The sequence below is a fragment of the Prunus persica genome, chromosome G6 (genome assembly GCF_000346465.2).
Source record: "Prunus persica cultivar Lovell chromosome G6, Prunus_persica_NCBIv2, whole genome shotgun sequence".
Classification (NCBI taxonomy): domain Eukaryota; kingdom Viridiplantae; phylum Streptophyta; class Magnoliopsida; order Rosales; family Rosaceae; genus Prunus; species Prunus persica.
The window spans coordinates 20,074,046-20,101,708 of NC_034014.1; the positions used below are offsets into that span (position 1 = coordinate 20,074,046).

Consider the following 27,663-nt stretch of genomic DNA (forward strand, 5'->3'; position numbering starts at 1 on the left):
AAAAAAAAAAAAAAAAAGAGAAAAAGGTTTTCCTGTGCTTGGATTCCTGTAAATGAGTACTAATGTACTATCATCTAAGTTTGGCAAGGTTTGAAAGAAAGAAAGGTTTTCTTGTGGGACTTGTTTTAGTCTGCTTATTTTCACAACTTTTTCTTGGGTTTAAGATTCCTAATCAGTGATATAATATTCTCATCCTCATCTCATGATTACCTGTCAACTTTGGAGGACGAGTGGATAAACTCCACAGACGATCAATGACCTCATGGTATTAAACTTCTCAAAAATATATCAACATTTAAAAGCAAAAATAAATAAGTACATAAATATAGTGCATATGAACTCTAGAAAAATTCTTCAATAAATATTTTATGTTAAGGATTGGTTACATATTTCTAATCTCGATCATTGAATTGCATGTATGTTGTATATTAAATTTACCAACACATTTAATGAATGCAATTCAACGACCAAGATTAAAAATATGTAACTTATTAGAGAATCTCAATTCTAAAAAATATTAAACTTCTCTTTTTGGGCCACCTACAATTTACAACCTTGTTTCGACTTTTTCTGCTAAGTTGACAAGCACAACGAGCATACAGGACATGCATGATTGCATGCTTTCCTTCCTTTCTTCAATATTGCCAAAACAACATATATGGAACATTCTTTCACACTAGCAAAGATTTCACGTTAATGCTGCACTTGTACAACGATGAAGTTGCACCAACTGTGGCGTGAAGCCAAGACTTAGGCCCTAGCAATCTTGACCCACCTAGACTTATAGGCGTAAAAGCTAGCCAGAATCACTGCCCACAGTTTTCAAATAGATTAATTCTCATACACAAAACGCCTTAAACTGAAACTAATCAAATTGATTCAAGGAGAGGATTTAACCTCTACACAATCTGCTTCAAAACATGTTTATATGATTTCACAGCTACCCGGATTGTTGACTTATCCTCAAAGATGTGTTAAATTAATTTTCACAAGAGCATACGTAGAGCAGTACGTATTATAATAAGAGCAGACATACGACCCATGCAGTGTGCCTAAAGCTTGTGGTATAAAAGAGCTTAGCTTTATGGCACAACATTATCATGTATAGTCAATTTAATTACATGACTAGACCGCTGATCTGTCACATTTCTAAGAGTGTGTCTTTGTGATAGCACGAAAAGCTAACTCATGAGATGAGCCCTTCTTATAAGAGTTTTTCGTATCGGATAGAGATAAGACTGACACAGATAAGATTCACTTTTTATTAGAAAGGTAGTTAGAAATGTGGTGAATAAATATTATATACACAACTACCATTATCCAATTGCATGTATAATATAGTTTTATTGAACAGAAAAAATAATTAATTTTCTAGGACGTAATATGTACAATCCTTATATAAGCACTGCTAAAAACAGTGATAAGTAGCAGGCAAGGCAAAGCAAGCACAAGTGGGATTTTAGCTGTAGAATGATCGTCATATACATACAGATGAGAGCCCACCAGCATGATAATTGGTTTGCTACAAGAGCTAAAAGGTGGACCCGTTGCATTATTTCTGAAGACAACAACACGGGTGGAGTTGGGTTCCAAGTTTCAACATACATAACCCCACACAGAAAAGGAAACCAGATAGATGAGTTGTGGGCATGTGGAAAATCACAAAACCTGCACAAGAGAAGTTAAAGTTCAAGCGGCCCTATGTATTCAAGATATATAAATATATAGTAGTGAGGGATTCCTCAAATAAGTTTATTTGACGAATATTTTTGTAGGGTCCATTTCGTATTGTATTTCACTACTTCAAACAATCTATTTTGTAGATATTTATTCAAACATCATCTCTACAAAAAATCACTTGAATCCGATTTCATTTGACCACTCAATTGAATTATTGAAATTTTAGCACTTTCTTGAAGTACCATGTTCATTAATTTTGTACGACACAATTAGATATTGAAACGGTTTTTGATTTATCTAATTTTTTTTAAGGATGATCTATGAATATAAACTTAAAAAATAGATAGTTTGAATTGTTGAATTTTTTTTTTTAAGAGATCCTAAAGAGTGTCCCTTCAAATAAAATTATTTTAAAAATCTCTCAATAAAAATGAAATATATATATAAACCCACACCCACACATCATAAGAATAATACCATTTCTAATTGTACCGTTCAAATTATCTAAAATGAACAGTCCATGTAGATTTAGCTTTACAAGAAACATGGCTGTTAAATTATAGATTTTGGTTTTCTTCATCTGGTTAAGTATATACGTAGGTACGACTTTGTAGATACAAATTATATTCATAGTTATACTAATCTACCTACATATATATATATATATATTCATAATAATGTATCTAATTAAAGCACAAATCAAAATTCAATCTAACACTTCAAGAAAAAACAATCTTATCCTTTTAATTTTTTAGAATTATAACCCATATCAAAAATTATCTAGACCTTCATACTCTCTGTGTTATATATATATATATATATATATAATATCATATATATGTTTATCTCTCTCTTCTCATAATCTCGAAATCAAGATTGGTAGTTGTAAAGTAGGGCTCAAATAAAGAAAAGAATATTGGCCTTGGGCAGCTTGCATGGTGATTGAGTATGGGCGGGGACATATTTATTAGTGTCGTTGACAAGCACAATCTTCTGTTTCTGCACCACATATATATATGCTGGCACGTACATTTCTTTGATTCATCATTTCATTTTTGTATGAAAATGGATAATGAGCACACTGCTAAATTTGGGTCATCATAACCCCCAAGAAAGATACAAAAAGGAAAGATTGCCTGTTGACATATGAATGATGCAACTTCAAGTCTTGGACCTATCAATTAAGCCACGAATGGCCAGGTCAAGAAATTCTCAATCCTCTTCTCATTACTCCCCCAAAGTGCTCAAAACAAAAGGGATTTGATCATTTTTCCATAGCTTAGTTTTTTTTTAGCATATGGGGAAACAAAATTGAAGGCCAAACTGCCAAATTCGTGAGATTTGACCTGCTAATGATGTGTTTCAATTTAGAATACAAGATCTAACCTAAAATGTTCTTCAAAAGATGGGGCAGAATGTCGGGACTTTAGACATATATGCTCTTTCTTTATCACTAATTTTATTTTTAATTATGGCCTTCATAATCTGTAGCTTCATATGGTTCCAACTTTCCAGTCTTTTTGCATTGGAAGACAGCTAGAGTAGGCCTACAACATAATCGCAATCTACTGGAGCAAATAGTACTGTGCCTAATCTCCCGAGCCACTCAATGCAAAATGATGCTTGTGAGGACAATTGTATATATATGTGGACTGTGTTAATTAATAAATATTAATTAATTAATTTGTTGGTGATCACATGGCTTTTAAATTGACATTTCAAAGATGAACAGAGAACAGTCTATGAGTTCTCAAGCTCTAGAAAACAGAAAAGAAAGAGAACTTAACAGTGTTATCTACGTAACATGCACGTCATTCTCTTTGTTTTGGGGTGCCTCCTCCTACTCCCTAAGGCCTATGGTTTAATCATGAATGAGCTAGTGTGCTCAGAATCTTGCACAAGGTAAAACAAAAGAACACAAAGAAAAAAATATTAAAGGTATAAAATGTATAATTTGGTTTGGTGGGTGGCTTTGTAGAGTGTAGACCCCCTAATGGTAGGCAACTTTCTTTTTGGCTTTCTTTTTCTTACTTGCAAGTGCTGTCCAAAGGCTGAGTAAAAAAGTATGGGAAAGTAGAAATCTTGATCAAGACTATATGAGCCATCGGGCCAAGGCCTGGGGAAAAAAATAAACCCAGCATAACCTATAATTATATATCAACTGATGACTGTCAGGATACTCTTAACTCCTAATCGTTGGGTAATCGAAAACCAAGATTGGTAGAGAAGGAGAATGTTGACATCATTGGCTATTTGGAAGACTTGCGCAGCTTGCATGGTGATTGAGTATGGGGCAGGACATACTCATTGGTGTCGTTGACAAGCATGGTCTGCAGCAGTACTGCATGTTTGGTGCATTTCTTGTATTAATCATTTTTGTGTGAATGGATAACAAACCCAACTTCAAAAAGCAAATTAGCTAGCTGCTTGATCTGTGGGGATGCTAACTCCAAGAAAGGTAAAAATTATAACACAATAATGCTATGGACATCAAATTTGTGCGCCAAATAATTGGATCTCAAATTTTTTTTGAAAATAATTACCTATGCACGTGTCGAGATAAGGCGGTGGTGGATTGCCTTATGCGTAGGAGAGTTTTGCAACTTATACATTCCGTGTACATCTATGGCAAGGCGTAGTGAGGCAACAATTTTCGGTCTATGAGGCATCCATCTACACGAGAAAGAAGAGCATGTGTGGTTTTTTTTATTTATTCAATCAAATTATACAAATGATATTGGGAGAAGAAGAATCGAACCTAAAACCTCAAATACAGGGATAAACACTTTTAACCACTTGACCTATAACCACAATTGAAGCATTGCTCTCCCTGAATAAGCAACTCTTGTATTAGATTCTAACTCTTCTCTTGGGATAAATTTGAAATCTATATCTGTTTGTTATTACTTATTTTAGGCAGTAATGTGCTCGACTATACAAGCATGTTTTCACTTTTCATTATGGCTTAACTTAATCCCAGATGCTTGCTTTGATGTGGAAACACTTTATTATACCTAAAGATTACTAGCTTGAAGGACAATTAGTAATTGTATCTGATTATTATGCTTTAATAATAATTTGTAATTCAATTCAATTTAATTGTATTATTTATATATATTTTTATTAAAACAAATCATGTACCGAAAAACTTACATCTCAATGCTTCAAACTTTACACATCGCCTTGCAGGACAAAAAAACACTCATTTTTAAAAACATTTTTGTGTTATTAAACGTGGGATGTAGTCATAATATAAATTTCTTTAATCTCAATAACTATTTCATGTAAGAGTAACTTTTACATTAAAAAGCCCAAGTGAAAAATGACCTTGACTTACAGACAAGAGGTGACAGATTCAAATACCTATGACATTATATGTGTGTGTGAGAAACCCTTCAATCCTCTAATTTAGACTATCACTTGTACTATAAAAAATATTAAAAAAAATCATGGGTGCCTTCAATAAATTGCAAGGTGGCAATAAAATTTAACATTTTGTTTTTTGGTATAAAAAAAAAAAGACACGTCTTTAAAAAAGGAGAAGCACATATTGCTACTTTACACAACACCAAATAAACGACATTTTACAAACAAAAAAAAGTTCAAAAAAAAAAGCAAAACATTGCCATTGTGATTGAATTCCCTGTTGTCTAAAATGTGCTGTTGTCTCTTCGCTGTCCTCTTCACTTCATCCGCCCGCGGACGATATACTCTTTCCCTCTCTCTTTTGTTTTTCTTCTCCACCGAGCCGTTGCCACTATTCTAATCCTAACATTTCCTTCAAATCTCAGCGACTGTCGAAGTCGTCGTGTGATCAGGTATTCTCTCTCATGAACATTTTCGAATCGAATTCAGTGTACATATGTATGTACTGATTTTGGGTTTTTGTTTATTTATAAAGTTTTAATTTTTCAACACTTTATTTCCGACCAACGGAAGCCCTTACTTTCTCTCTCTTTCTCAGTGAAGTTCCAGCCTAAAGTACCGATTTTGGTTTCTCTCTCTCACTGTGGAAGTACCAATTGGGTGTCATCTTGCCTTGGGATTCTAGGGTATGCTGTTTTTTTTCTTCCTTTTTTTCTATATATGTGTATGATTTGGATCTGACTATTGTCTGATTTGGATATTGGACAGTTGTTCATGTTCTTTTGTCTACTTACTCTCTTTTCTTGTGGAGAATGTTCATATATATATATATGCCACATTTCAATTGGTGGTAATGGTTTAGTAATTGAGAGTTTGTTTTGGTTTGCCTTATTTCAAAACTGTGACTTTAACTTCTTTCTGTCGGAAAATGGATTATTCTTTCATCCATGTATAATTTCCATCTGTCTATGTTCATTCATTTCACACATACTGCTAAATGCCTTAAAAAAAATTGTTAATAGAGATCCGATAACATGAGAGGACCACCAAACCATGACCAGACAAACCCATTGTTGAGTGGATCAATCATAAGTCCCATGGCCTTACTTATATTGTTTTTTTTTTCTTTTTAATTTCGACTATTGTTATGAATGAATTTTTATAATTTCAATTTGTTGCATGTCTTCCAGTTTATTTGAGCATTGCTAGGACCTAAAGCAATTTTGCCTTACTAATTAGCTTCCAGAGTACTTTAAGTACTTTTACATGTATTCACAGTTTTGTGTAAGTGTTGTAATTCACTGATTAAAATGTTTTTTTCCTTAATGTATGCATGTATGCAATACATCACCCGTGCTCATTTTTGCAGCTTGGAAGATTCAGGTATGGGTTTACCCAAACCCAATGAGGCCTCTACTTCAAAGGAGACTATGGACACTACCTCAAGTGGGGTTAAGAGGAAACGTGGGATAACAAGTATGCATCGCATAGTGAAGAATAAAAATACTGGTAAGAAATTAGTAGTGGAGTATACCCCAAAGGGCAAACCATATGGGAAGGTAGCATCAGAATTGGCTTCTTACATTGGGGTGTTGGCACGTACCACAGTCCCCATCAGTGTTGAAAGCTGGCCTAAGGTGGAAAAGGATTTGAAAAATAAAATTTGGGAATCCGTAGAGGTACATAGTTGACTTAAGCTCATGTTCTTCGAATCTTTTCTTTGATAACTAATCTGCTCACTCCATTACTTTGTAGGCGGCATTTGTCTTAGCCCCTAAAAGCAGAAAAATGGTGTTGACCTCTGCATCCAATAGATGGAGGCAATTCAAGAGTGACCTAACAAGAAAATATATTATGCCATTTAAAGATGAGGCTGAAGCCTTAAAAAACCCACCAGAAGACTATGGTTTCATTAAGCAACAACATTGGCAGCAATTTGTAAATGGCCGTTTAACCAAAGAATTTCAGGTACAATGAGGCAATTCCATTTTGTTCCTAGCTATTTCCTTATTTGGTTTGCAGTGCATGATAGGGCTTGCTAGTAAAGGAAGAGGTCCACACCAGTTCCTTATATTTCTACCTTTCTTCGTTCCTTTTTCAGTTCATTTGCCTATTAAAAGTGTCCAATGGCTTTGGAAGGAAACGGTCCACGCCACACTAGTGCTAGGTAGCACGCTCCTCTTGCAGTGCATGATAATAACTCTGTGTGCTTGATTTATAAAATGACTTACTTTCTGCTCATATATATACCACATAAAGTGAGATTCTGGTCAAATGCATACTGCATGATACTAAACACAAATACAGCTGGACTTCCTTTTGGAATATTTGTTGTTTATGCGCAGTATGTATTTGGAAATTTATCTTAATTGTTGAGAGTTAGACTTTCAGATTGCTGCTTTCTTAAATGATCAGAATGTAAGTGTTGAATTGCTCTAAAATTACATAGTTTAGCAGACCCTTAAACCAACTGTTATATGTCCAGGTCAATTATCATGTAAATGCCACCATTCTGGAGGTTCTATTTTGCAAACTGCTTTCTGATTTATGTTCAGTTGACTACTTGAATACCTGCGCTTCTAACTTGTTCTTTTCTAGCCAGATAAATGTCCAAAAACAAAAAACAAAAAAAAACAAAAAAGGGAGAAGGAAAAGAGTTTTGGAAGAAATGAAGGGTTTAGTTTTCATTGCATGGAGTACTGTTAATTGCTTATTTGAAGATATTCTCATTTATGTTAAATAATCTGGTAGAGGAACTATAATTCTCAGAATTCATAGTGGTTAAAATTGAATTAATCAAGGTATGTATATCATCCCATTTTATACCTATTGTAGAAAGGTTAAATACCTTTGTGGTCACTGGGTTTTTCACGAAAATCCAATTTGGCCACTGAGAAATGTTTTTAGCTAAATTAGTCCTCATGTTTCCCAAAGTTTACATTTTATAAACATTTCTTTATCTTCTTCCCATGATTTCCCCCAATTTGTTAAACCCTAATAGCACAATATACCCTAACTTGATGAGTTAGAGGAAGAAGACTGAAGGTGCCTCCTAAAAAAATTAAAATAAAAACTGCACTGAACTGAAGATAACAAAATGTCTATAAATTGTAAACTTTGGAAAACACGGTGACCAATTTGGCTAAATTTTTTACTCAGTGATCAAATTGAATTTTCATGTAAAACCCAGTGACCAAAAAAGTATTTAACCCTTGTAGAAACTCCATAAAATGACCAGAAACTCCATAAAGGCATGCTTGATTTATAAAATGACTTACTTTCTGTAAATTTTATACCTATTGTAGAAACTTCATAATGAACAGAAAGAAAGGAGGGCAAAGTTTCAGCAACCTCATAGAATGTCAAGAAAAGGATATGTGGGCTTGGAGGCAGAATCAGTAAGTTGATAGAATTCCAGAATTTCCATCACTTTCCGTTTTCCTAGGGCTACTTTGGAGGTAGAATCAGTAACCCATACATTTGATTTGGTCAGAGGAAAACTATGCCTGAGGATGAACTTGATGGGTCTCTACTTTGCAAGAAAGCACGTATGGATAGAAAAGGGCAGGCTGCAAAAATTGTGAGTGCTAAATCTTGTATAATCTATTGGCTATGATATTATTATAACTAATAATGATTCATGTGTTTCACATTTGTTTGCCGCAGGACCTTTTGACGAAAGAACATTCTGAACAGTCTGACCATTCTGAACATGCAGAGTATGCTGAATGCGGAGAACATTCTGAGCACACAGAACAGTCTGAACATGCAGAACCTTCTGAACATGCAGAACATTCTGAGCATTCAGAACATCCAGAACATTCTGAGCATCCAGAACATTCTGAACATGAAGAACATTCTGAACATTTTGATGTCAGTCTCTCCTCTAAAAATAATGATGTCCTGACAATGGCGTTGGGAGCTCCAGAAGATTCTGGTAGGGTTAGAGGTGTGGGAGGCTTTTTCAAGCCAAATGTTCCACAGGCTCAGTTTGATAGGGAAGATATTCTGGATGAGGTTAGGAAGATGATTGAGCAGCAGCGGGCCTGGTATGAAGCAAAGATTGCTGAGTTAGAGGCAAAGATCAATGGTAATATCTGGACGACACCTATCTCACTTTCAACTCCAGTTCCCAACCGTTCCGAGAAGGCAACCTGTTCTGGGAAGAAAAAAAATGTCTTGGAGGATAATGCAATTAATTTTGAGGAATTGACATTTTTGGGTAAAAGAGACACCATCAAGGTAAAAATTTAAAACTTCATTTCTAATAGTTTGATTTATATATTTTTACTGTATTTTATTCATATGAAATGTATGTATTGGGGCAGTTCAAATGCCTGTAATTTGGTGGAAAATTATATACAGTGTTTTCCACTTGTTCTGTTTGTTGAGGGGAAACTATGCACGTTGCAAATATGAATGCGGCCAACCAAACAGTCCACGTTGTTCCATTGGCAGAGGGAAATATGAATGTTCCTATTGATGTTGCCCTTGATAAAGCAGTGCTGCTTCCCATCCCAGTCACTGAGCAATAAGTGATCATTGGCCAAGCTGTAGGGTCTCATGTGGCTTGATCAACAGAACTTGTTAGGTTAACGTTAGAGGAGATCAATAACTCATGATATAGTTATAATATGTCACTGTTCAACAGTGGAGTTCATTTTATGATGTGCTTACCTTCAAACAGTATCAATTTAGCTCTTTATGGACTTCTTTTGTCTTCTACTATCATCTGCCTTCACTTTTGTTTTCCCAACACTGTAGAAACGTGGAAAGACTGCAGCCAAACCTCAAGATTTACCAAAACAAGACGTGAACTTGCCCAAGTCCCTTAAGCTCCTATATCGTTATGCAGAGCGTGCCATGCTGGATGGCGAAACTATCAGTATTGATATGGAGGAAGCAGTATTTGGTGTTGCCAAAACTGTACACGTTTCCCAAGAAGATGTAATGCAGTTTATGGAAATGAAGGAAATCTCAGCCACATGCATAATTGTTTACATGAGGTAAATACAATTTTTTGATATATAAAAAATATACAGTTTTTTTTTCAATAGGTAAATAAGAAAATGCTCATGATAGCTTACATTATCAAATATATTTCATATTTCTCTTATATCATTACGATCATTAGTTGGTTTTCTATTGAGAATCTAAGTTTCTTCATTATTTGGTACTACCATTGACTCTTATTTTCTGTAGAATGGAAGTCCTTATTTCTTTTTTTCTTTATTTTTTTGGATAAGTTGGAAAGGTCTTCATGCACTGCATAATATGCCATGAGGAAACTGCTCATTTTAGTTTTGTTTTTAAGTTCTTGTTAATTTTTTTTTTAAAACTTTATTTGAATCTTTTTTTTACTTAGTTCTTATGACCAGAGTTTTTTTATATTTAATTTTAAAAATATTTATGCATCTTTTTATCAGCAATTTGGATAGGACAGTGCTTTGCTCCTTCCCTGGAAGGAGCCATTCCTCCTTCATGCAAATAAGAGTTTGACACATATGTATTATCAAAAACACAAAAAGAAAAATTTATATGGACATGTCAAACTTCTATTAGCAGGCAAGTAGGATCCAAGAGAAGTAGCCAAGTAATTCCCTGAAAGGACAATATTAGCTAACATAGTAAAACACAGGGATGAAATTAGCTAAAGGACTAAAACACATGGACCATTTTGGTATTTAACCCTTTTAACTGTTATGTGTGTGTATTGACATTGGTTTCATCTCCTTGGTCTTTGGCATCTGCTCAATTTGGGACGAGTCACAGCCCTGTAATTTTTTTAAAAAACATAAATGTCAGTATAAAAGCATGTAAAAAAAACGTGGGATATGATATGTGTAGACCCACTAAATTAATCCTTACACATTTATGGTTTTTGCAGGCACCTCTATGATAAGCTAAACCAATCAAACATGGTTGATTTGGTTGGTTTGACTGACCCTTCAAGCATCTCAGTTGGGGCAGGCGATTCGGACCAAAAATCACGAGTGATAGCAGGCCGGTTACAGAAAGGGTCTGCTGACCAAATACTTTTGGTTCCTTACAATTCTGGGTAAGTCTAGCCTTCTATATTTGATGCCAACCTTTTTGTGTGTGATGAACCGAGCTAGTAGTTGACTGTCAGGGTAAAATATATCGCAAAATAATTTTTGTCCGATATGTAGTTATCATTGGATGTTGACCATCATCAGTGAAGACAAAGATGTGTGCTACTTCATGGACCCTCTTCAGCGATATTTCATGGACTCTCTTCGGCGGAGCATGCGTGAGGAAGAATGGAAATATGTTGTAAACAAGTAATGTGGTTTCCCTGCTTAACTTATTTAAATGAAATTATTATACTAATTGTTTTAGATTGTAACCTATCTTTTCTGTGCTAAAGTGGAATTAGACAGTTCAACATCCAAACAGGCAGGGGAGTCCGAAAGCCACCCGTATGGAAAGTACTAACAGTATGTTATTTTTATTCATTTACCTAATAACAAGTAAGATGTATTGAAGTAATAAATAGCAACTGTTACACTTATCGAATTGTGTGTAGGGTCCTAAACAACCATCGAATATGGAGTGTGGGTATTATGTGATGAGATACATGAAAGAAATTGTAGAAGATGAAAACCTTTCCTTTGCAGTAAAGGTACAAATAACTATTCTAATGTTTGCCGTTAGGGTGTGAATTGTACTGGTTTAACAAGGTTGTAGTGCTTCTTTCCTCTGCAACGTTCAGTTTATTTATTTATTTGTGTATTTGTATTATTTCTTTTTGCATTGATTGCTGTATATCTTCTGAGGTGTGAATTGCTAGTTATTATGCTCTGTTTGTAATGATCATCTGATAGGGATCAATTGCAGTCAGAGGCTACCATGGCGATATTTGTCCAGAAGCATAGTTGTTTGGACTTTAATGTTCTATGTTTTTCCCTTTGTTGCATATATAACAACTTATGATTTACTAAATGGTTCTTTAATTTGTTCCAGTGGAATGGGAAGACGTTAAATGCCTACACACAGACCGAACTTGATGAGGTACGGTGCGAGTGGACAGATATCATCAGTGACCATATGTAGGTGTTTGCTCATAGCAACCAGCAGGAAATTATATATCTGCAAGAGTTCATGCGATAGATTTTGTATATATTCTCTTTCAATGACAGTTCAATTAATTTGGATCTAGGGTTAGGGAGTAACTCCTTAAATTTACTGTTCTTTCAAGTATTTGGATATGTAAACCCCTCTTACTATCAATGGCAATTTAGTACTTCTCTAGGTGTAGACAAATTGTACCAAATTGATGGGATGTAGTAATGTTATGTTGATGATGTTGATGATGGAAATTCTGAGTCTGGTGGTACTATTGAAAAAACGCGGGAAGATAAATGCAATCCAATTTGGCATATAATGTTGTGTTGCCATTATGTTCATGTAGTTTACATAATGCAATAGTTGGCTTATGCGTCATAGCTAAGATCCCAAAACGGGGATTTAGAGTGAGTAAAAAAGTGGGAGAGTGTTTTTAAAGGTGAGGGAAGGTCCTCACTTCTTGCAATATGTCGATGTGGGATTTCTTGGTATTGTTTCTAGTTGTTTGGCCGGTCATGGTACCAACAGAATTATACCAAATTCCCTAATAAGAAGGTACTTCTTGGTTGGGGACTTGTAATTTGATTGCACTAGTTGAGCAACCTCTTAGTTTCTCTTCAAACCTGTATGGTGCATCATCCCCATGTGATAATAAGTTAATAACCAAAGATACTGGTTGGGAAATTCTGAGTTTGTTAATGTAATGTAAAAGCCATTGAAAGTTTGTTTGATCAATTATTTTATTATTGTTATTATTATTATTATTATTATTATTATTTTACCCACCTCCTCTCCTCCCCTCATCCACACTACTCTTAGTCCACCTCATCTCCCTTGCGGTCTTGTAACCTCCATTAACGCCTTCAACACTGTTATTTACTGTGTTTGGGCCTAATTTCTACAAGCCAGCCCATCTGGTTATTGGGCTCCTTTTAAAAAGAAGCTGGTTTTTATTTGCCAAAATAGGAAAATAGCCCAGTTAAATGATTTGGAAGGGTTAAAATAAACCAATTACCCAGAGTAAACTTCATAGGTTGTAATTACCACCAATGGTGATTTAATCTAAATATCCAAATTTAATTGGTTTATTTTTACCTAGTTTATAGATTACATATTTTTAGCTTGTGGATTGATCATCATTGTTGGTTTCCAACTCAAAACTGCATCAATAGCTCTAGAGCTAGAAAGTTAAAGACAACACTCATCACTCTTCTCAACCATAGCCAGCGGCGGACCTAGGAATTTTTCATTGGAGGTACAATTTTTAAAAGTTAAGAGCTCCAAAAAATAAAATAAAAATAAATATTCTTTGTAAACGGGCTCTTTGGATTTGTTCTCGAAAATTGGAATTATAATAAGTCATTGGAGGTCTAAGTCCAGGGTCTACAAGAAGATTAGTCAATATTTCATCCAACTCAGCGACCTCTGATCATTTTGTATATATATATATATATACTTTGAAAAATATAATATCATTCACAATTATTCAATCCTCTTGTGTTTAGTTTGAGTCTATATATGCAGCCACATCAGATTAGTTTCTCAAGGCAAATAGCATTTCGAAAGCATGACTAGAGATTATGATGCAGAGCCCAAAGAGGAACATTATGCTTGTGTTGAGGCCCAAAAATCCAAGGATTAGGCCCAAGTTTATTTTTAGCCCAACATGAGTAAATTCAACGCAGAAGAAACCCAATCGGGACATAAGAAAATTGTGGGACGCACCCATACAAGCTGTAGGCCATGTGCCACGCCTGACAAGCATGCACCAACTTTATAAATTCACACTCATCAACTTATCTGATGACACTTGGCTCGATCATGGCTTATTATGATACAACAAAACTCAAGCACAAGCACTTTAAATAAACATGCAGTGCCATCTAAAGAATCACTATCCCAACACCAAGCCATGCTACACGCTTAAGTGGGCCCAAGCCATGTAATTCCCTGGGACTTGCTGAGAAAGTTGTGGTATGGAAAGAAACATGCAATAACAAGGCCCATTGAGGGTTCGAGGAACGAGATTTTTAGGCCGCTTGGGAGCATTAAAACTCAAGCCTGTTCCTCAGGTCCAAATACATGGGTTAGCATGAGAGAAGAGGAAAAGTGATATAATGCCTTAGGAGGACATCTATTAGTTATAACACTTAGACAAGCCCACATCAGTAAAACACCCCAAAATAAATAAGCTATTTCTAGCAGCCTGACGAAAACCCATTAGAAGCTGGAAATAACATGTTAAAAAAAAAAACAATATTGTACACACAAGCCCAGTCCAATGACTTATAAAAATCTAGCATCGTGCCTCACTCTTGTCAGGACTCCAAGATGGTCAACGAGGAGCCATGACAAAGACTGAAGGAAATCCATGAGTATAGGGAGAATACTCAGCAAACAAAAGACTCCACCCATCTTCCTTTTCCACTGTAAGCGCCATTTTGAAAAACCAAGAGGGAAAGCAGGTGGCACCTCACCCTCATGGGGAGGTCTAGCCACACGAAACCTTTGGAACCCCAAAAGGTTCTTTACCCATACGCCTTGGATAGGAAAATTTCACCAAATTGGATCAAGTGGGAAGAAACAACAGAAAAGGGAGAGAAAAGTTAGACAAAATTAGGGTTCTTTCAGCCTATAATAGGGAGCTTCTTCTACCCAGCAAAAATCATCATCCAGAGCCTGACCAAGCTTTGTCAAGCAACTAGAAATTTACTCAAGCCACCTAATCTTCTTCTCTCGTTGTTTTCTTCTTTGTCTAAGATAGAAACCCTCCTAATTTTCTTCTACCCCATTTTAACCGTTATATTCTGCAAGAAACTCATGCTTTTCTCTCTCTCAAATTGCTAAACTTGTGAAAGCTTAGTTCTCATGCCACAAGCTCCTCAAGCCAAGCCATGCATCAATTTGTTGTGTTTGTTTAGTTATTATTGAAAAGAACCTGAAAGTGGCTTTTCTGAAGTTTTAGCAAACTTTTCAAAACCCTTTTGGGAGCTTGGTTCTTGAACTTAGATGCTTGGTGAATTTTGTTCGTTTTTTTCTCACAGCAACTCAAGCCCATTCGTCAGGCTGCCGGAACAAAAAGACCCCTATAGCTTGCATGATAGATTTACTTGGAAGAGTTGGGCTGCTGGAATAAGCTTCTGAACCGATAAACAAAATGCCAATGGAAACATGTCTGCTTTGCGGTTTCTTGGGACTCATAAGAGACTCTTGTTATGGAAATGATGCTTTTAGCCTCATTTTGACTGCTTAATTGACAGACTATTACAGTATGACTCAATTGCAATTACTTGTGGAGTCAAATGATGTAATTGCCTTAAAAAAAATATTTTTGGAACTTAATTGAAACTCGAGGTAAAGTTCAAATACCTTTATAGTTAAAACTCCTAAAAATAAAATATTTCTATAGGGTTTTTAATTGTAAACATCTCTGAACTGTCCTCAGTTGCAATTGGGTCTGTGAATTTTTTTTTGAGGCAATTACATCCTTTAACTTCACAAGTAGTTCCAATTGGGGTCCTGCCATCCAAGTCTGTCAATTTGTCCATCAAAATGAGGGGTAAAAACGTCCTTTTGAGTTCCAAGAGTCTCATTCGCTGGATAATCCCACGTGTGAACCTCCATACTCTCCTTTTCCTTCTCCTCCACATTCACCCCCATCCCCTCAAGCTCTCCTCCTCCTCTGCGTTGGCTAACGTGGCCAAATCCAACAACACCCTTACCCACATAGTAAAAAGTAATCCAAGGGAGTTTATTTAAAAGAAAAATCAAAGAAAAAGTACTTGGGCAAGAAGCAACATGTAAGCCAGAGTCTTGCTAGACCCGGTATGAGAGTGGATGAGTTGAAGAGAATTGAAGCTGTGGGTGGAAAAGTCGTCAATTGGAATAGAGACCGTGTTCTTAGGGTGCTTTCCACTTCCAGATCCATTGGTAAGTAATTGGGTACGTATTTGTAACCTTTCATTGATTTAGTGATATATTGAAATGGTGCAGGTGACAAATACATGAGGCCATATGTGATATCAAAACCAAAGGTGACGGTGACGGTGACAAAACGAACTGAGGATGATGAATTCCTCATCCTTGCCAGTGATGGGATGTGGGATGTTATATCGAATGAGGTGGCGTGTAAAGTTGTGAACAAGTGCCTTGATGGAAGTATAAGGAGAATTTCCATACATGAGGAGGATCATTATCATGGGATCATGTCCAAAGTCATAGTAGGTCTGAGGCAATAGCTGTCTTGGCTGATCTAGCTATGGCTCGGGGAAGCAAAGATAACATCAGTGTGATTGTTGTGCCCTATAAAAAAATGAGCTGTTTTGGCAGTTTTATGAGAGAAAAACATTTGGCTGCTTGCACTAGCGAACCCAGAAATTTTTTAGCGCAGGTGCAATATTGACTAAGTATGAAAAATGGTTTTTTGAAATAATCATTTTCTTAAGATAATTTTTGGCGGCTTTTATTCCTTACACATCAAATAAGAAAACTTGATTTTATGGGATTTTAGTATGAAGTATATGTTGACTAAATGAGCCATTATTTTTAGCATAAATTGTATTTTGCATTAAAATCGAATTTTCATATTTTGATTTGGTGGGAATTTGATTTTCTAGTATTTTTATTTGAATCCAAATTAGAGATACTTCCTTATTTACATAAATAGAGTAATATAAAAATAAATAAAAATAAAAAGACAGACATTTACTGAAGACAAGCTCTACAGTTAAAAACGCCCCTCTCCCAATTGTCACCCGGGTTCGAACTAGCATGAGTTATTCAAATCTTGTGAAACCCGTACAGTCCCCTCCCCTTCCTACCTATTGGCAAAAAAAAAAAATGTACGTAGGATGGTAAGCCTGTACCCGCAACATACAAAATTTTCTCCCTTTTAGGGTCTGATCTGAGCAATATGAACCGTTGAATGGTTTGCTTGGCGGTGGTTTTGGAAGGTCTGATCTGAGCAATATGAACCGTTGAATCATTGGTTTGTTTGGCGGTGGTTTTGGGCGACCAACCGTATGCAGCCACCTATTATGCTATGCTGTATGTACTGCTCTTCTCTTCCGTACTCTTCCTTCTCTTTGCTTTCTTTCGCGGGCGTCTCTCTCTCTCAGAGGCTGCTGAGCTTAAAGGAGCTTGACCTCCTTTGAACGAATGGCTTCCATCATTATCAACCCCAATTGCTCCTCAATTTCTCTGTCCCGTTCTCAGTGAGCCTTCTCTCTCTCTCTCTCTCTCTCTCTCTCTTGCCTTCTATAGAGTTTCGTAGTCCTAGTTTGATTTGATTGTTTTCGGCACCCGAAAGCCTAGGAAGACAAATGATTAGAAATGTAAGTCCTAAAATTACAAAGAGAATTGAGTTTTTCATGTTTTGGTCTTTCAGAAACACTACAAATTGGGTGTTACACATAAATATGCATGCAATGTTGAAAATAGTTAGACCAATTGAGCATCACAATGATATACAGATAGTTAATTGGATATGTGGGAATTCCCTGTTTAGTCGAGAAATGGTTTTAAACCTTGGGTTTTGTAACCCTAATAAAAGTTTTGGGATAAAGAATTTTGGATGAGAATTGTGGTTTGCATGACCAATTATTAAAGTTATATGGGATTTAAGGTTAGCAGCTCAACACTGTTTAAGGGTTCACTACAAGGTTAGTAGATATGTGAAGTATTCGGTTTTGGATGTTTTGTTGGTATTGCTATTTCCTCAATTCAGATTAGCAGGTGTATGTGTTGATGCCTAATTAATTCTTATCCTCAGAGGGCGCAATGGTCTATATCGTGGGACTTCATTTGCGGCAAATGGGGGCTTATATGATTTTGTCACGCCAAGTTTGACTTGGAAACTGCGCTTTAGTTTCAAGGGATCAATTAAGACAAGAGCTTTGTTGGGAGAAGATGATCTCCTGTCCTACTCTAATGGCAATAGAACTGCAGACACTTTTGTCAACTCCCAGGCTGCCAAACCAACTGGGATTGAAATACAACCTGATGCATTAGGTTTTGGAACACTTGCAGCAGAAACAACCCCTATAATTAGTGGTTTCTCTTCCGAAAATGATGAAAATGATCTGGATCATCCTGTAGAAGGATTTTCATCCATACCAGAGGCGATTGAAGATATACGTCAAGGCAAGGTTTGTCGTTTTCTGAGCTAGTTATTTTGTGTTTATAATGGATACAGTTACTCTCTTCTTTCTTGCGCTTTTCTTTTTTGGAGGTTGATAAGATAACAAATTATTAATTCAAGAAAATATTGCAGATGGTAATTGTTGTAGATGATGAAGACAGAGAAAATGAGGGAGATCTTATAATGGCAGCATCCTTGGCAACGCCAGAAGCTATGGCTTTTATTGTCAAGCATGGAACTGGGATTGTTTGTGTGAGTATGAAAGGAGAAGACTTAGAGAGGTTGCAACTTCCACTTATGGTGACACAGAAGGAGAATGAAGAAAAACTTAGTACAGCATTCACTGTCTCAGTGGTACGTAGTTTAAACTTTCCCAAATAAAAACTAAAGTCAAGTGTGCACATTTAGGTGTGCTATTAGGTGCCAAACTATGACCTTATCAATGATCACAGGCCTCTTGTTCCATGTCATTTTACATTTTGGTCGAGTCATGCTTTGTAACTGCATCCAAGTTTGTTGGACCTCTCAAAGGCTAGGGAAAGAGTGAAAAGGATATTGTAGATTTGTGGCCGGAATCCAGATTTTGACGCAAGTATTTTGACTCAATATTTTTGTGGGACAGTGGAGCTGAATAGAATTGGCATTGCCAATCTTGTCTGTGTCTTGGGGATTGATAGTGAAGATAAACATATGAATGTAATAATTTTAGAATGTTTAATGTGTTACTTTCTAAATTGACCCATTTTATGACTTGTTATAACTCTTATGTGGGTGACTTCAATTGTATTGGACTCTGTAGGATGCGAAATATGGTACGACAACTGGTGTTTCTGCTCGCGATAGAGCTGTGACAGTCTTGGCTCTTGCATCAAGGAATTCAAAACCTGAAGATTTCAACCGCCCAGGACATATCTTTCCCCTAAAGTACAGGGAGGGAGGAGTTCTAAAAAGAGCTGGTCACACTGAAGCTTCAGTTGATCTTGCTATGTTGGCTGGGCAAGATCCGGTAGCAGTTTTATGTGAAATTGTGGATGATGATGGTTCTATGGCTAGATTACCAAAGCTTCGTCAATTTGCACGGGCAGAAAACTTGAAAATTATTTCCATTGCTGATTTGATCAGGTACTCTGGATGGTTATGTCTTTCCAGTAGGAGTCCAAAGTGTACTAGCTGTAGTTACCTAATAAATCCTTGGTACTTGACAAGGTTAAACAGTTGGTACCTTACACAACTGTTTCATAAATGGATGAATGTTATTACATACTGAAACACTAGTGGATGATCTGAAATCCACTAGCTAGCATGTGTGAGTGAAAAATGTTTATTTGACATCTTAGATGTGCTTTAAATAATTATAGCTTATATCGCTCGAAATCAGTTCAGAACTGTCCACAGCTGCCACTCATTTTTCTTAAGAGAATTAACATTTTGTGAAGTAATGAATAAATCTTATTGTTACTTCTTGGTATACTTTGTTAAAACAAGTAATTACTAAATGTTGATTCTTGCCCTGCTCTTCGAATTAGTGGAAGAAATTCGAAATTCGAAATTTGATATTTGTTATCAATTAAAACTTTCAGATATAGGAGGAAAAGGGATAAGTTGGTGAAGCGGGCTGGAGTTGCACGGATACCCACAATGTGGGGGCCATTTGAGGCCTACTGTTATAAGTCATTGCTTGATGGGATTGAGCACATTGCTATGGTTAAAGTAAGCAAACCATTGATGTAGAGTATTCTCCTCTTAAAACTGTCTACCCTTTATTACAGAACACTAATAATAAATGGCAGTTGGAATAACTGTCAATTAGTGAATTGTTAAATTTTACTCATGATATTCGCAATGCTTTTGTCTGTAGGGAAGTCCTGCAATTATTCTACAATGTCGATGTTCAGGAACTTGCTTTGACTTTGTTACCTGCGATTTTTTTGTAGCTATTTTATTGCTCACTTCTGAGTTGATTTTTGAAGACGCATGCCAGACATTGTTGTGTACTTGACTTGTTAGGATGAATTTTTTGAATCAGTTACTTGGAATCATTAGATGTGTCTATGGAAACTGCAAAAGAATTGACAGAGAGACATGAAAGGGCTTTAAGCTTATTTTAATAGAGTTTCAGACTTTGGCATATTGATCTGATGATAAAGAACTAGGTTACTGTACCCCTTCCCTCTTGTTCTCCAACTCTCTTCTTCAACCTCTATTTTACCTTTTTCTCTCCCCTTTTAACTGTAGCAATTTCTCTGCCTAAACTGATATCACAAAAATCTTTGTCCCACATCAATCTTTCCGTATTAGGTTGTCTGATAAATGAAAACAAATTTTGTGTTTGATCAATGTTATTCCTGTAACTAACTGTTTGCAGGGTTTTAATATGAACAGGGTGAAATTGAGGACGGGAAAGATATACTTGTGAGGGTACATTCTGAGTGTCTCACAGGTGACATATTTGGATCAGCCAGATGTGACTGTGGAGACCAGCTCTCTCTTGCAATGAAGCAAATTGAAGCAGCTGGTAGGGGTGTTTTGGTGTATCTCCGTGGACATGAAGGTAGAGGAATTGGTTTGGGTCACAAGCTCCGAGCTTATAACCTGCAGGACGATGGGAGTGACACGGTTGAAGCCAACGAAGAGCTAGGATTACCAGTTGATTCTCGTGAGTATGGCATAGGTGCACAGGTACTGGTTTCTTAACAGTCAATCATATCTCACATGCGTTGTCACTTTCAGCATGAAAGTATCTATTCTTGGCAATGTAATGTCCTACTGCTGAAGTGTTGTACACATGAGCCTTTCTGAACGTATGATTAATTTTTTTGGCAGATACTACGAGATATAGGGGTTCGAACAATGAGGCTGATGACGAACAATCCTGCAAAGTATGTTGGACTCAAGGGTTATGGTTTGGCCATTGCTGGCAGGGTCCCATTATTGGCACCAATAACTAGGGAGAACCAGAGATACTTGGAGACCAAACGTGCAAAAATGGGGCATGTCTATGGTTCCAATTCTAATGGTAATGTAAATGGCACCACTGATGCAAGTAGTTCAAACATTGACAACCCATCTACCGGCATGTCGGAGACATGAGCACTTCAGGTGTGTAACCTGCTGTCAGAGTTATTCAGATATATGACTTTGGCTACAATCTTTTTGTCAGTCATGTTGTGTTTGACACACTGGATAGTAAAGTACGGGATTGGATTGTGAGAATTATAAGGATATGGAAATCCTATTGGATTTTCATATTCATCCATGTGAATAAATTGAAAAAGATTGTACGAGGACGAGATTATTATATTCATGGGTTTTACTTGTCTCTCTTCTCGTCAACATTTCCCTGCCATTACTACTGCTGTGCCTGTGTGATAATTTTTCTTATTGCGGCTACCACAGCAAGTACAAATAAATATTAAGTAAAATGTTTATTTATTTATTTATTTTGTCAGACTGGATCACATACTATCTAAAAAATAGTAGATATTGTGTCAGGATCAGACCAAAAAAAACGTAGTGTCAGGTTTTCGATTTAGATTGAAATGTTTGCACGTGGTGGTTTAAGGAAGAAATAGAAAATGTTCCCTTCTAATTCCTATATAAAATTTATAAATAAATAAAAGAAAGAAGAAGAGAGAAAGACTTTTTTTTTTATTATTTAAGGAAGCACATCTGTTTATAAGCGTTTGTAATAAAAATGATTTTATTATAAAAATATTGAAATTTTCATAAGAAATCGAAGCGCTGCTTGAAAAATTATTTGAGAATGCTTTCTAAAGAAATATATGACAAATGCTTCTTCATAAAGTTTTTTTACGATATATAAATACTTTTAAACTTATTGTCAGAAGCACTTGGGGTCGTTTGGTATGGCGGACTGTCATGGACTGGACTAAATCCTGGGACTATCTTGGATTAGCTCGGATTGGACTAAGCTGGATTAAGTACTGACCTATGTTTGGTGCTGTATCGGACTAAGAAACTGGATTGTAAAAATAATGAAGACCTATGTTTGGTGTTGTGTCGGACTAAAAATAATTATTTTAATAATTAATTTTAATTAATAAAAAATTAATAAAATTCTATTATTTAATTTTAATTAAGGCTTTTTTGACATAAAAATAAATAAAAAGAAGACAAATAAATTCTAACATTTTTAATAGGCTTAAACTATCTTATCTCTCTCTCTCTCTCTCTTTTTTTTTTTTTTTTTCTTTTTCTCCTTTTCTTTCTTCCTTCCTCTTTTACCCATTGACTTTTCTTCTTCCTTCCTTCTTGGCCCGTTCCTTTCTTCTTCTTTTTTCCTTCTTCCTCCTTTCTTCTTCCTTCCTAAGCCTCCCCTTTTTTTTTTCTTTCTTCCTTTCCAGGCTGTTCCTTCTCTTTTCTTTCCTTCTTCCTATGCTTTCCTTTCTCTTTTCTTCTTACTTCCTTCCTTTTCACTCTCTCTTCATGCCTCACCCCAAATTTTAAGAGGGCCAGATCCATTTCTGGGTTTGTGGTGGTTACAAACACCCACCCCCCTCTCTCTCTGGTTCCACTAATTAATGGTTGTGGTGGTTCAATTGGGTGGTGATGGTTGTTGAACTGAGTATGTGGTGGCTGATTATGGGTGGTTTTGATGCTTTGTTTGACTGACTAGGTGGTGATGATGGTTCAATTGGGTCTGTGGTGCTGGTTATGGGTTTGATGGTGGTGGTCTGATGATCGTGGACTCATGGTGGTGGTGGTCAAGCTTGTGTGTTTGATGGTGGTGGTGGTATCCGGTCGGACTGGCATGTTCAAAATAGCGATGGTGTTATTTTGAGAACCATATTTCGGGCTTGCTCTATTAGCCAAGCGAGTCCCATATTTTTTTTCCCTTTGGACTATACAATCCCATTTAAACTAATCCCCTCCCTTATCAAACATGGGTTTCAGGGACTATTTAACATAGTTCAATCCAGTGAGGCATAGTGAGGCATGCCAAACATGCCCTAGTTCTTAAAAAGCACTCCAAACGGCCTTAATGGTGCTGCCCGTTCTGATGCTGGTGCACGTAGGTGGGTAGTAGGTAGTGCTTGAGTTGAGTGTCGCTTTCGTTAGTTTTCTTGTGATTTTCGAGGTAAGGGTTTCACGAGTCCGTAAACGAGATAAAGGATGGTGGTCCCCAACTGACGTGGCGTCTTCTGTTTCTTGGCCCCCGTTTAATACAAAATTAAGAATTTGGAGAAGGAATCGAGTGCTTCCCTCCTTTAACAAAGTTGGAAGAGAAGCAGGATAAGGTGGAGCCACCCCTTTATTCTTTCTTTTTGTCTCACATTAATCACTTCACCCTCTTCTTGTCAACTTTGTTAATAATAAATCCGTTAACTTCACTAACCTGACATGCGTGAAACCAATTTGTTTATTTTATTTTTCATATATAGAAGACTTTACTCTTGTTTTTATAAATAATAATTTATTTACAAAGATACTTTTATAACAAGACAACATATTCATAACAAAGTTGCATCATCATAATGATGTTAATTACAATAAATAAATATTAAACTTATTATAAATATATATCATTTTGCATCTATATGAGTCAGATATTTGATTTCACAAACTAAATGAAAAAATTACCGATGGAATGAAGACTTGTTGGTATAGCAAATGTTTTTCATTCCAACACATATTTAAGTCTCTCCTATAAATGAGTTTATAATATTATGAGACTCGTTTCTGCGAAACATTTCTTCTTTTAATCTTTTGAAAGATGAAAACTGAACTTAGAATTTCTTCCAATATTGTAGAACAAAAGTGCCATTAAACTAAGAGTTTGGCTGTGGTGCGCCGGCTGTACCTGTACAGCCCATCACATGCTAGTCACGTGGGCTTTTTTTAAAAACAAGTGAAACTGGTTCTTTTGGTTAACCAGTGAAAATAAGGAAAAAAAAGCTCCCGCGCGTTCAAAACCTAGGCTGCACACAGATCGATTTCGTCTATCTCCTCCTCCATAGCTTTGCACAGCCACAGCTCTATTTCGGTGAAGTCACAGCTGCACAGCTTCGTACAGCCTGAAGAAGCTCCCCCCACTTCGTCTTCTCCATCTGAGGAGCATATTTCAACCAAAACCCAGAAACCCACTTCGTCTTCTCCAGCTGCTTCCTCCATCTCGGTAAGTTCGTGTGTTGATTTTCGTTATGGGTAATTGATGGTTCTATTTAATTTATTCTTCTAGTGATTTTGAATTGTTGTTTCAGTTTTTTCATTGAACAATTCCAGAAATTAATTATTCAAATTTTGTATTTCTTTTCCCACTGTGCATTTCTGCTGGGTTGTTATAGTGCCTCTTGATCTGATTGTATATATGAATACCCATGAGGCCTCTGATTGTGTATGATTTAATTGTGGTGGGTTTGTGATTCTGAAAGTGGCGTGAGGTGAAGTGGGTATCTGACATTGATGGCTGTAATGTTCATGCAATTGCATATCTCTGTATGCAATTACTAATAGCCTGTATGCAAATCCAAGTCATTGAATGCAATTACAGTATATAGTTTTTTTTTTCCAAAGTATGCACGTATCTCAACTTTTGCTTGTATTTATTTGTTCTTTTGGTATCCTTGTTCTGTCTTGTTCACTAGAATATCCTCCCCACTTACACATGTTACAAAAAAATCAGGGTGCAGTCACCTGCTTCACTGTTTCAATTAAGTTGCAAGATTTCAGACTTGTCTCCCATGTTGTTTTCCAATTTGTATCATATTCTGTATGCAACATGCCGTAGGGATGCAGTTGTCATTAGTTGGGTGTCAAATATCATCAAACTGATATTTTCCTTCCTACAGGTCGCTGCATCTATTCTCATTTTGTGATATTATAGTTTGCTCTCTATTTCTGTCACCATTTTTGTGTATTTTGCAATGCTGACACCAGTAGCAATTGCTTTTGCTAGTTTTCCTGTTTGTTTGTATGTTTGTGGGTGCACCTCTCTCTCATGCACCCACCGATATCATACTCACAATAGACATTTGGGTCAGAGCAGGCACCAACAAAATTTGTTGCAAAGACCTGTCTAGTTTCAAAATTTTATTGTCACAGTTAACGAAAATTATGCGTGCCCCACAGAGTTCCTTTCAATGATGTTTGCTTATGGCATATTTGTTGTATCTGCACTCTTCTTGTCAAATTATCTTCTCAGCGTGTAAGCATATTTTCACTTTTTTCAGGCAGTGGCAAACTCAACATCAGCAACTTTCTTACGTGTTGTTGGTAGTGAGTTGATTCAGAAGTACTTGGGGGATGGTCCGAAATTAGTGAGGGAACTCTTTAGGGTTGCTGATGACCTCTCACCCTCCATTGTCTTCATCAACGAAATTGATGCAGTTGGTACAAAGAGGTGAGCTGCAAGTCGCTGAACATTGATGAAAAGATTGTAAATTACTGTTAATCAAATGTTCCAGATGATCTTTTGTCTGCAGGTATGATGCCCATTCAGGTGGTGAACGTGAAATTCAGAGGACCATGTTGGAGTTACTGAACCAGTTAGATGGTTTTGATTGAAGAGGAGATGTCAAGGTGATCTTGGCAACAAATAGAATTGAGAGTCTTGACCCAGCCTTGCTTCGTCCTGGCCGAATAGATAGGAAGATTGAATTCCCTCTTCCTGATATCAAAACAAGGAGGCGCATCTTCCAGGTAAATTGACACGACTGTTTATAAGAAAGAAACAAATTCAACATCAAACGTGCCAAGTTTTTATGGTTGTGACTAACGATGATTGGATCTATTGATTGCAGATTCACACATCCAGGATGACGTTGGCTGATGATGTCAACTTAGAAGAATTTGTTATGACCAAGGATGAGTTCTCTGGGGCTGATATAAAGGCAATATGTACTGAAGCTGGTTTGCTTGCTTTGAGAGAGCGCCGTATGAAGGTGAGAAAGACACTTTGATCTTCCAACCTCCCTTCCCCATCTTGAATCTCTGAAATTTGTTTATCATTTCTTACTGTGTTTGATTCAACTGGTTGCTTAATCATTGTAATTAACGTGGGTGTTACATTTAAATTGTGTGCATCAGGTGACACATATAGACTTCAAGAAGGCAAAGGAAAAGGTGATGTTCAAGAAGAAAGAAGGGGTTCCGGAAGGGCTCTATATGTGTTAGGAAACTATATATGAAATAGTAGAAAATAAAAAGGTAAAAAATATATAAATTCTATATTATATATATTGCTATATGAATTATATAAATTAGACATATTATCTATAGAATAATATATATTTAATAGTAAATTATTATTATTATTAGTTCCATATACTGTAACTGCATGCACATAAGGTTGATGGTTAAGGTTGTGCAATTGCATGTACTTATTCCTGTTTGCATACAGGGACGTTGTGTTTGCAGTATATCATGGACAATTGCATTATGTGACGGCCAATTGGACGTTATCTACTTCACGTAATACATTGCACACCAGAGTTTTTTTGTTGCCGCAATGGGAACATGATAGCAGGGTATTGAAGCCCCGACTTCATTTACCAAATAGGAGTTCCTACTAGATTGATAATAAAGGTCTCGTAACCATATTTTGGGGTTATTTTTTTGTACATTTTATATCCTCAAACTATTCTACCATACCGATTCTAACATTTAACATCCGATATTATGGCTGAAATTATAACATCTGAAATGACATCAGAAATGATGACAACCAACACCAGATAAATCATACAATACCGGTGTTTCACGGAGCTCGCTTCTCCAAAATAGCAATTGCTTCGTATACCTGGATTTTGTCCCACTTAGTTGAACCACCATCAAGCTGAGCGTATTTCCTAAACATCTCAAAGCCGATCTCAATCCCGCCATTGTAAATGTGGTACTTGGTCGTTGAATCTCCTTCATCAAAGATGTTGTTACTAGCCTCGGTGGGAGGCTTCGTGACATCATGGGCTTGTTTGACTTGTTGGCGGACATAATTCGAAGAATTAACACCATCATCACCCAACCTCTTGTTCTTAGGTGTGGTGGAGCCTCTTGAGCTACCAACCATTGAATGTGACATTGTTTGGGTTTTCTGTTTTTGTCTCTCAGATTGTGTTTGAATAATGGATTAAGTACAAAAGAGGTGGAAGTCTTTGAGTTGAAATGTAGAGGAAGTAACTCCTTAAATAATCCTTCATTTTACCTTGGTTCTTTGTAAATTATGAAAGTTATATTCAGTAATTTATGCCCAACAAACCTACCTAAAGAACGCTAAGCGACTCGTTCGTCAAGTAAATAATGTTGTTCGTTGACCAAATTACCCAACGAACTCCTTGATTTACTCAACAAACAAGGTATTTTACTTCGAAGACGCAAGGGGAGCGCTTGTTGAGTAAAGTTCGTCGTTCCCCGGAAAATTTGACGGACTAAAATAC

At 36.4% G+C, this 27,663-nt stretch overlaps 2 protein-coding genes and 1 pseudogene across 4 annotated transcripts; all 3 read left to right on the forward strand.

Annotated features, from left to right (window-relative positions):
- LOC18772475 lies at positions 5,016 to 12,453 on the forward strand. Of its 3 annotated transcripts, XM_020567049.1 has the most exons (14): positions 5,016 to 5,498; positions 5,645 to 5,732; positions 6,416 to 6,555; positions 6,655 to 6,725; positions 6,802 to 7,014; positions 8,352 to 8,444; positions 8,540 to 8,626; positions 8,713 to 9,288; positions 9,811 to 10,052; positions 10,934 to 11,104; positions 11,217 to 11,348; positions 11,435 to 11,504; positions 11,594 to 11,689; positions 12,031 to 12,453. In XM_020567049.1, the coding sequence occupies exons 3-14, from the start codon at positions 6,432 to 6,434 to the stop codon at positions 12,118 to 12,120; spliced, it is 1,965 nt and encodes a 654-aa protein (XP_020422638.1). In that variant the 5' UTR covers positions 5,016 to 5,498; positions 5,645 to 5,732; positions 6,416 to 6,431; the 3' UTR covers positions 12,121 to 12,453. The 3 variants fall into 3 exon arrangements, with proteins under 3 accessions (XP_020422638.1, XP_007206550.2, XP_020422637.1); XM_007206488.2 differs by having other exon boundaries at positions 6,416 to 6,725; XM_020567048.1 differs by having other exon boundaries at positions 5,650 to 5,732; positions 6,416 to 6,725.
- Positions 16,981 to 21,597, forward strand: LOC18774437 (bifunctional riboflavin biosynthesis protein RIBA 1, chloroplastic). The gene is made up of 7 exons (XM_007204951.2): positions 16,981 to 17,345; positions 17,903 to 18,278; positions 18,404 to 18,625; positions 19,071 to 19,393; positions 19,852 to 19,981; positions 20,654 to 20,950; positions 21,095 to 21,597. Exons 1-7 carry the CDS (start codon positions 17,290 to 17,292, stop codon positions 21,359 to 21,361), a joined length of 1,671 nt encoding a protein of 556 aa, XP_007205013.1. The 5' UTR covers positions 16,981 to 17,289; the 3' UTR covers positions 21,362 to 21,597.
- LOC109949721 lies at positions 23,274 to 26,730 on the forward strand (annotated as a pseudogene).

What these genes read in the sequence shown, in the direction of transcription:
- LOC18772475 (XM_007206488.2), top strand. Translation starts at nt 6,432, where the DNA reads ATGGGTTTACCCAAACCCAATGAGGCCTCTACTTCAAAGGAGACTATG. An exon ending in AAATTTGGGAATCCGTAGAG is followed by an intron (nt 6,726 to 6,801) that starts GTACATAGTTGA and finishes ATTACTTTGTAG; the next exon opens with GCGGCATTTGTCTTAGCCCC. An exon ending in ACCTTTCCTTTGCAGTAAAG is followed by an intron (nt 11,690 to 12,030) that starts GTACAAATAACT and finishes AATTTGTTCCAG; the next exon opens with TGGAATGGGAAGACGTTAAA.
- LOC18774437 (XM_007204951.2), top strand. Translation starts at nt 17,290, where the DNA reads ATGGCTTCCATCATTATCAACCCCAATTGCTCCTCAATTTCTCTGTCC. An exon ending in ATTTCTCTGTCCCGTTCTCA is followed by an intron (nt 17,346 to 17,902) that starts GTGAGCCTTCTC and finishes TCTTATCCTCAG; the next exon opens with AGGGCGCAATGGTCTATATC. An exon ending in TCCATTGCTGATTTGATCAG is followed by an intron (nt 19,394 to 19,851) that starts GTACTCTGGATG and finishes TAAAACTTTCAG; the next exon opens with ATATAGGAGGAAAAGGGATA.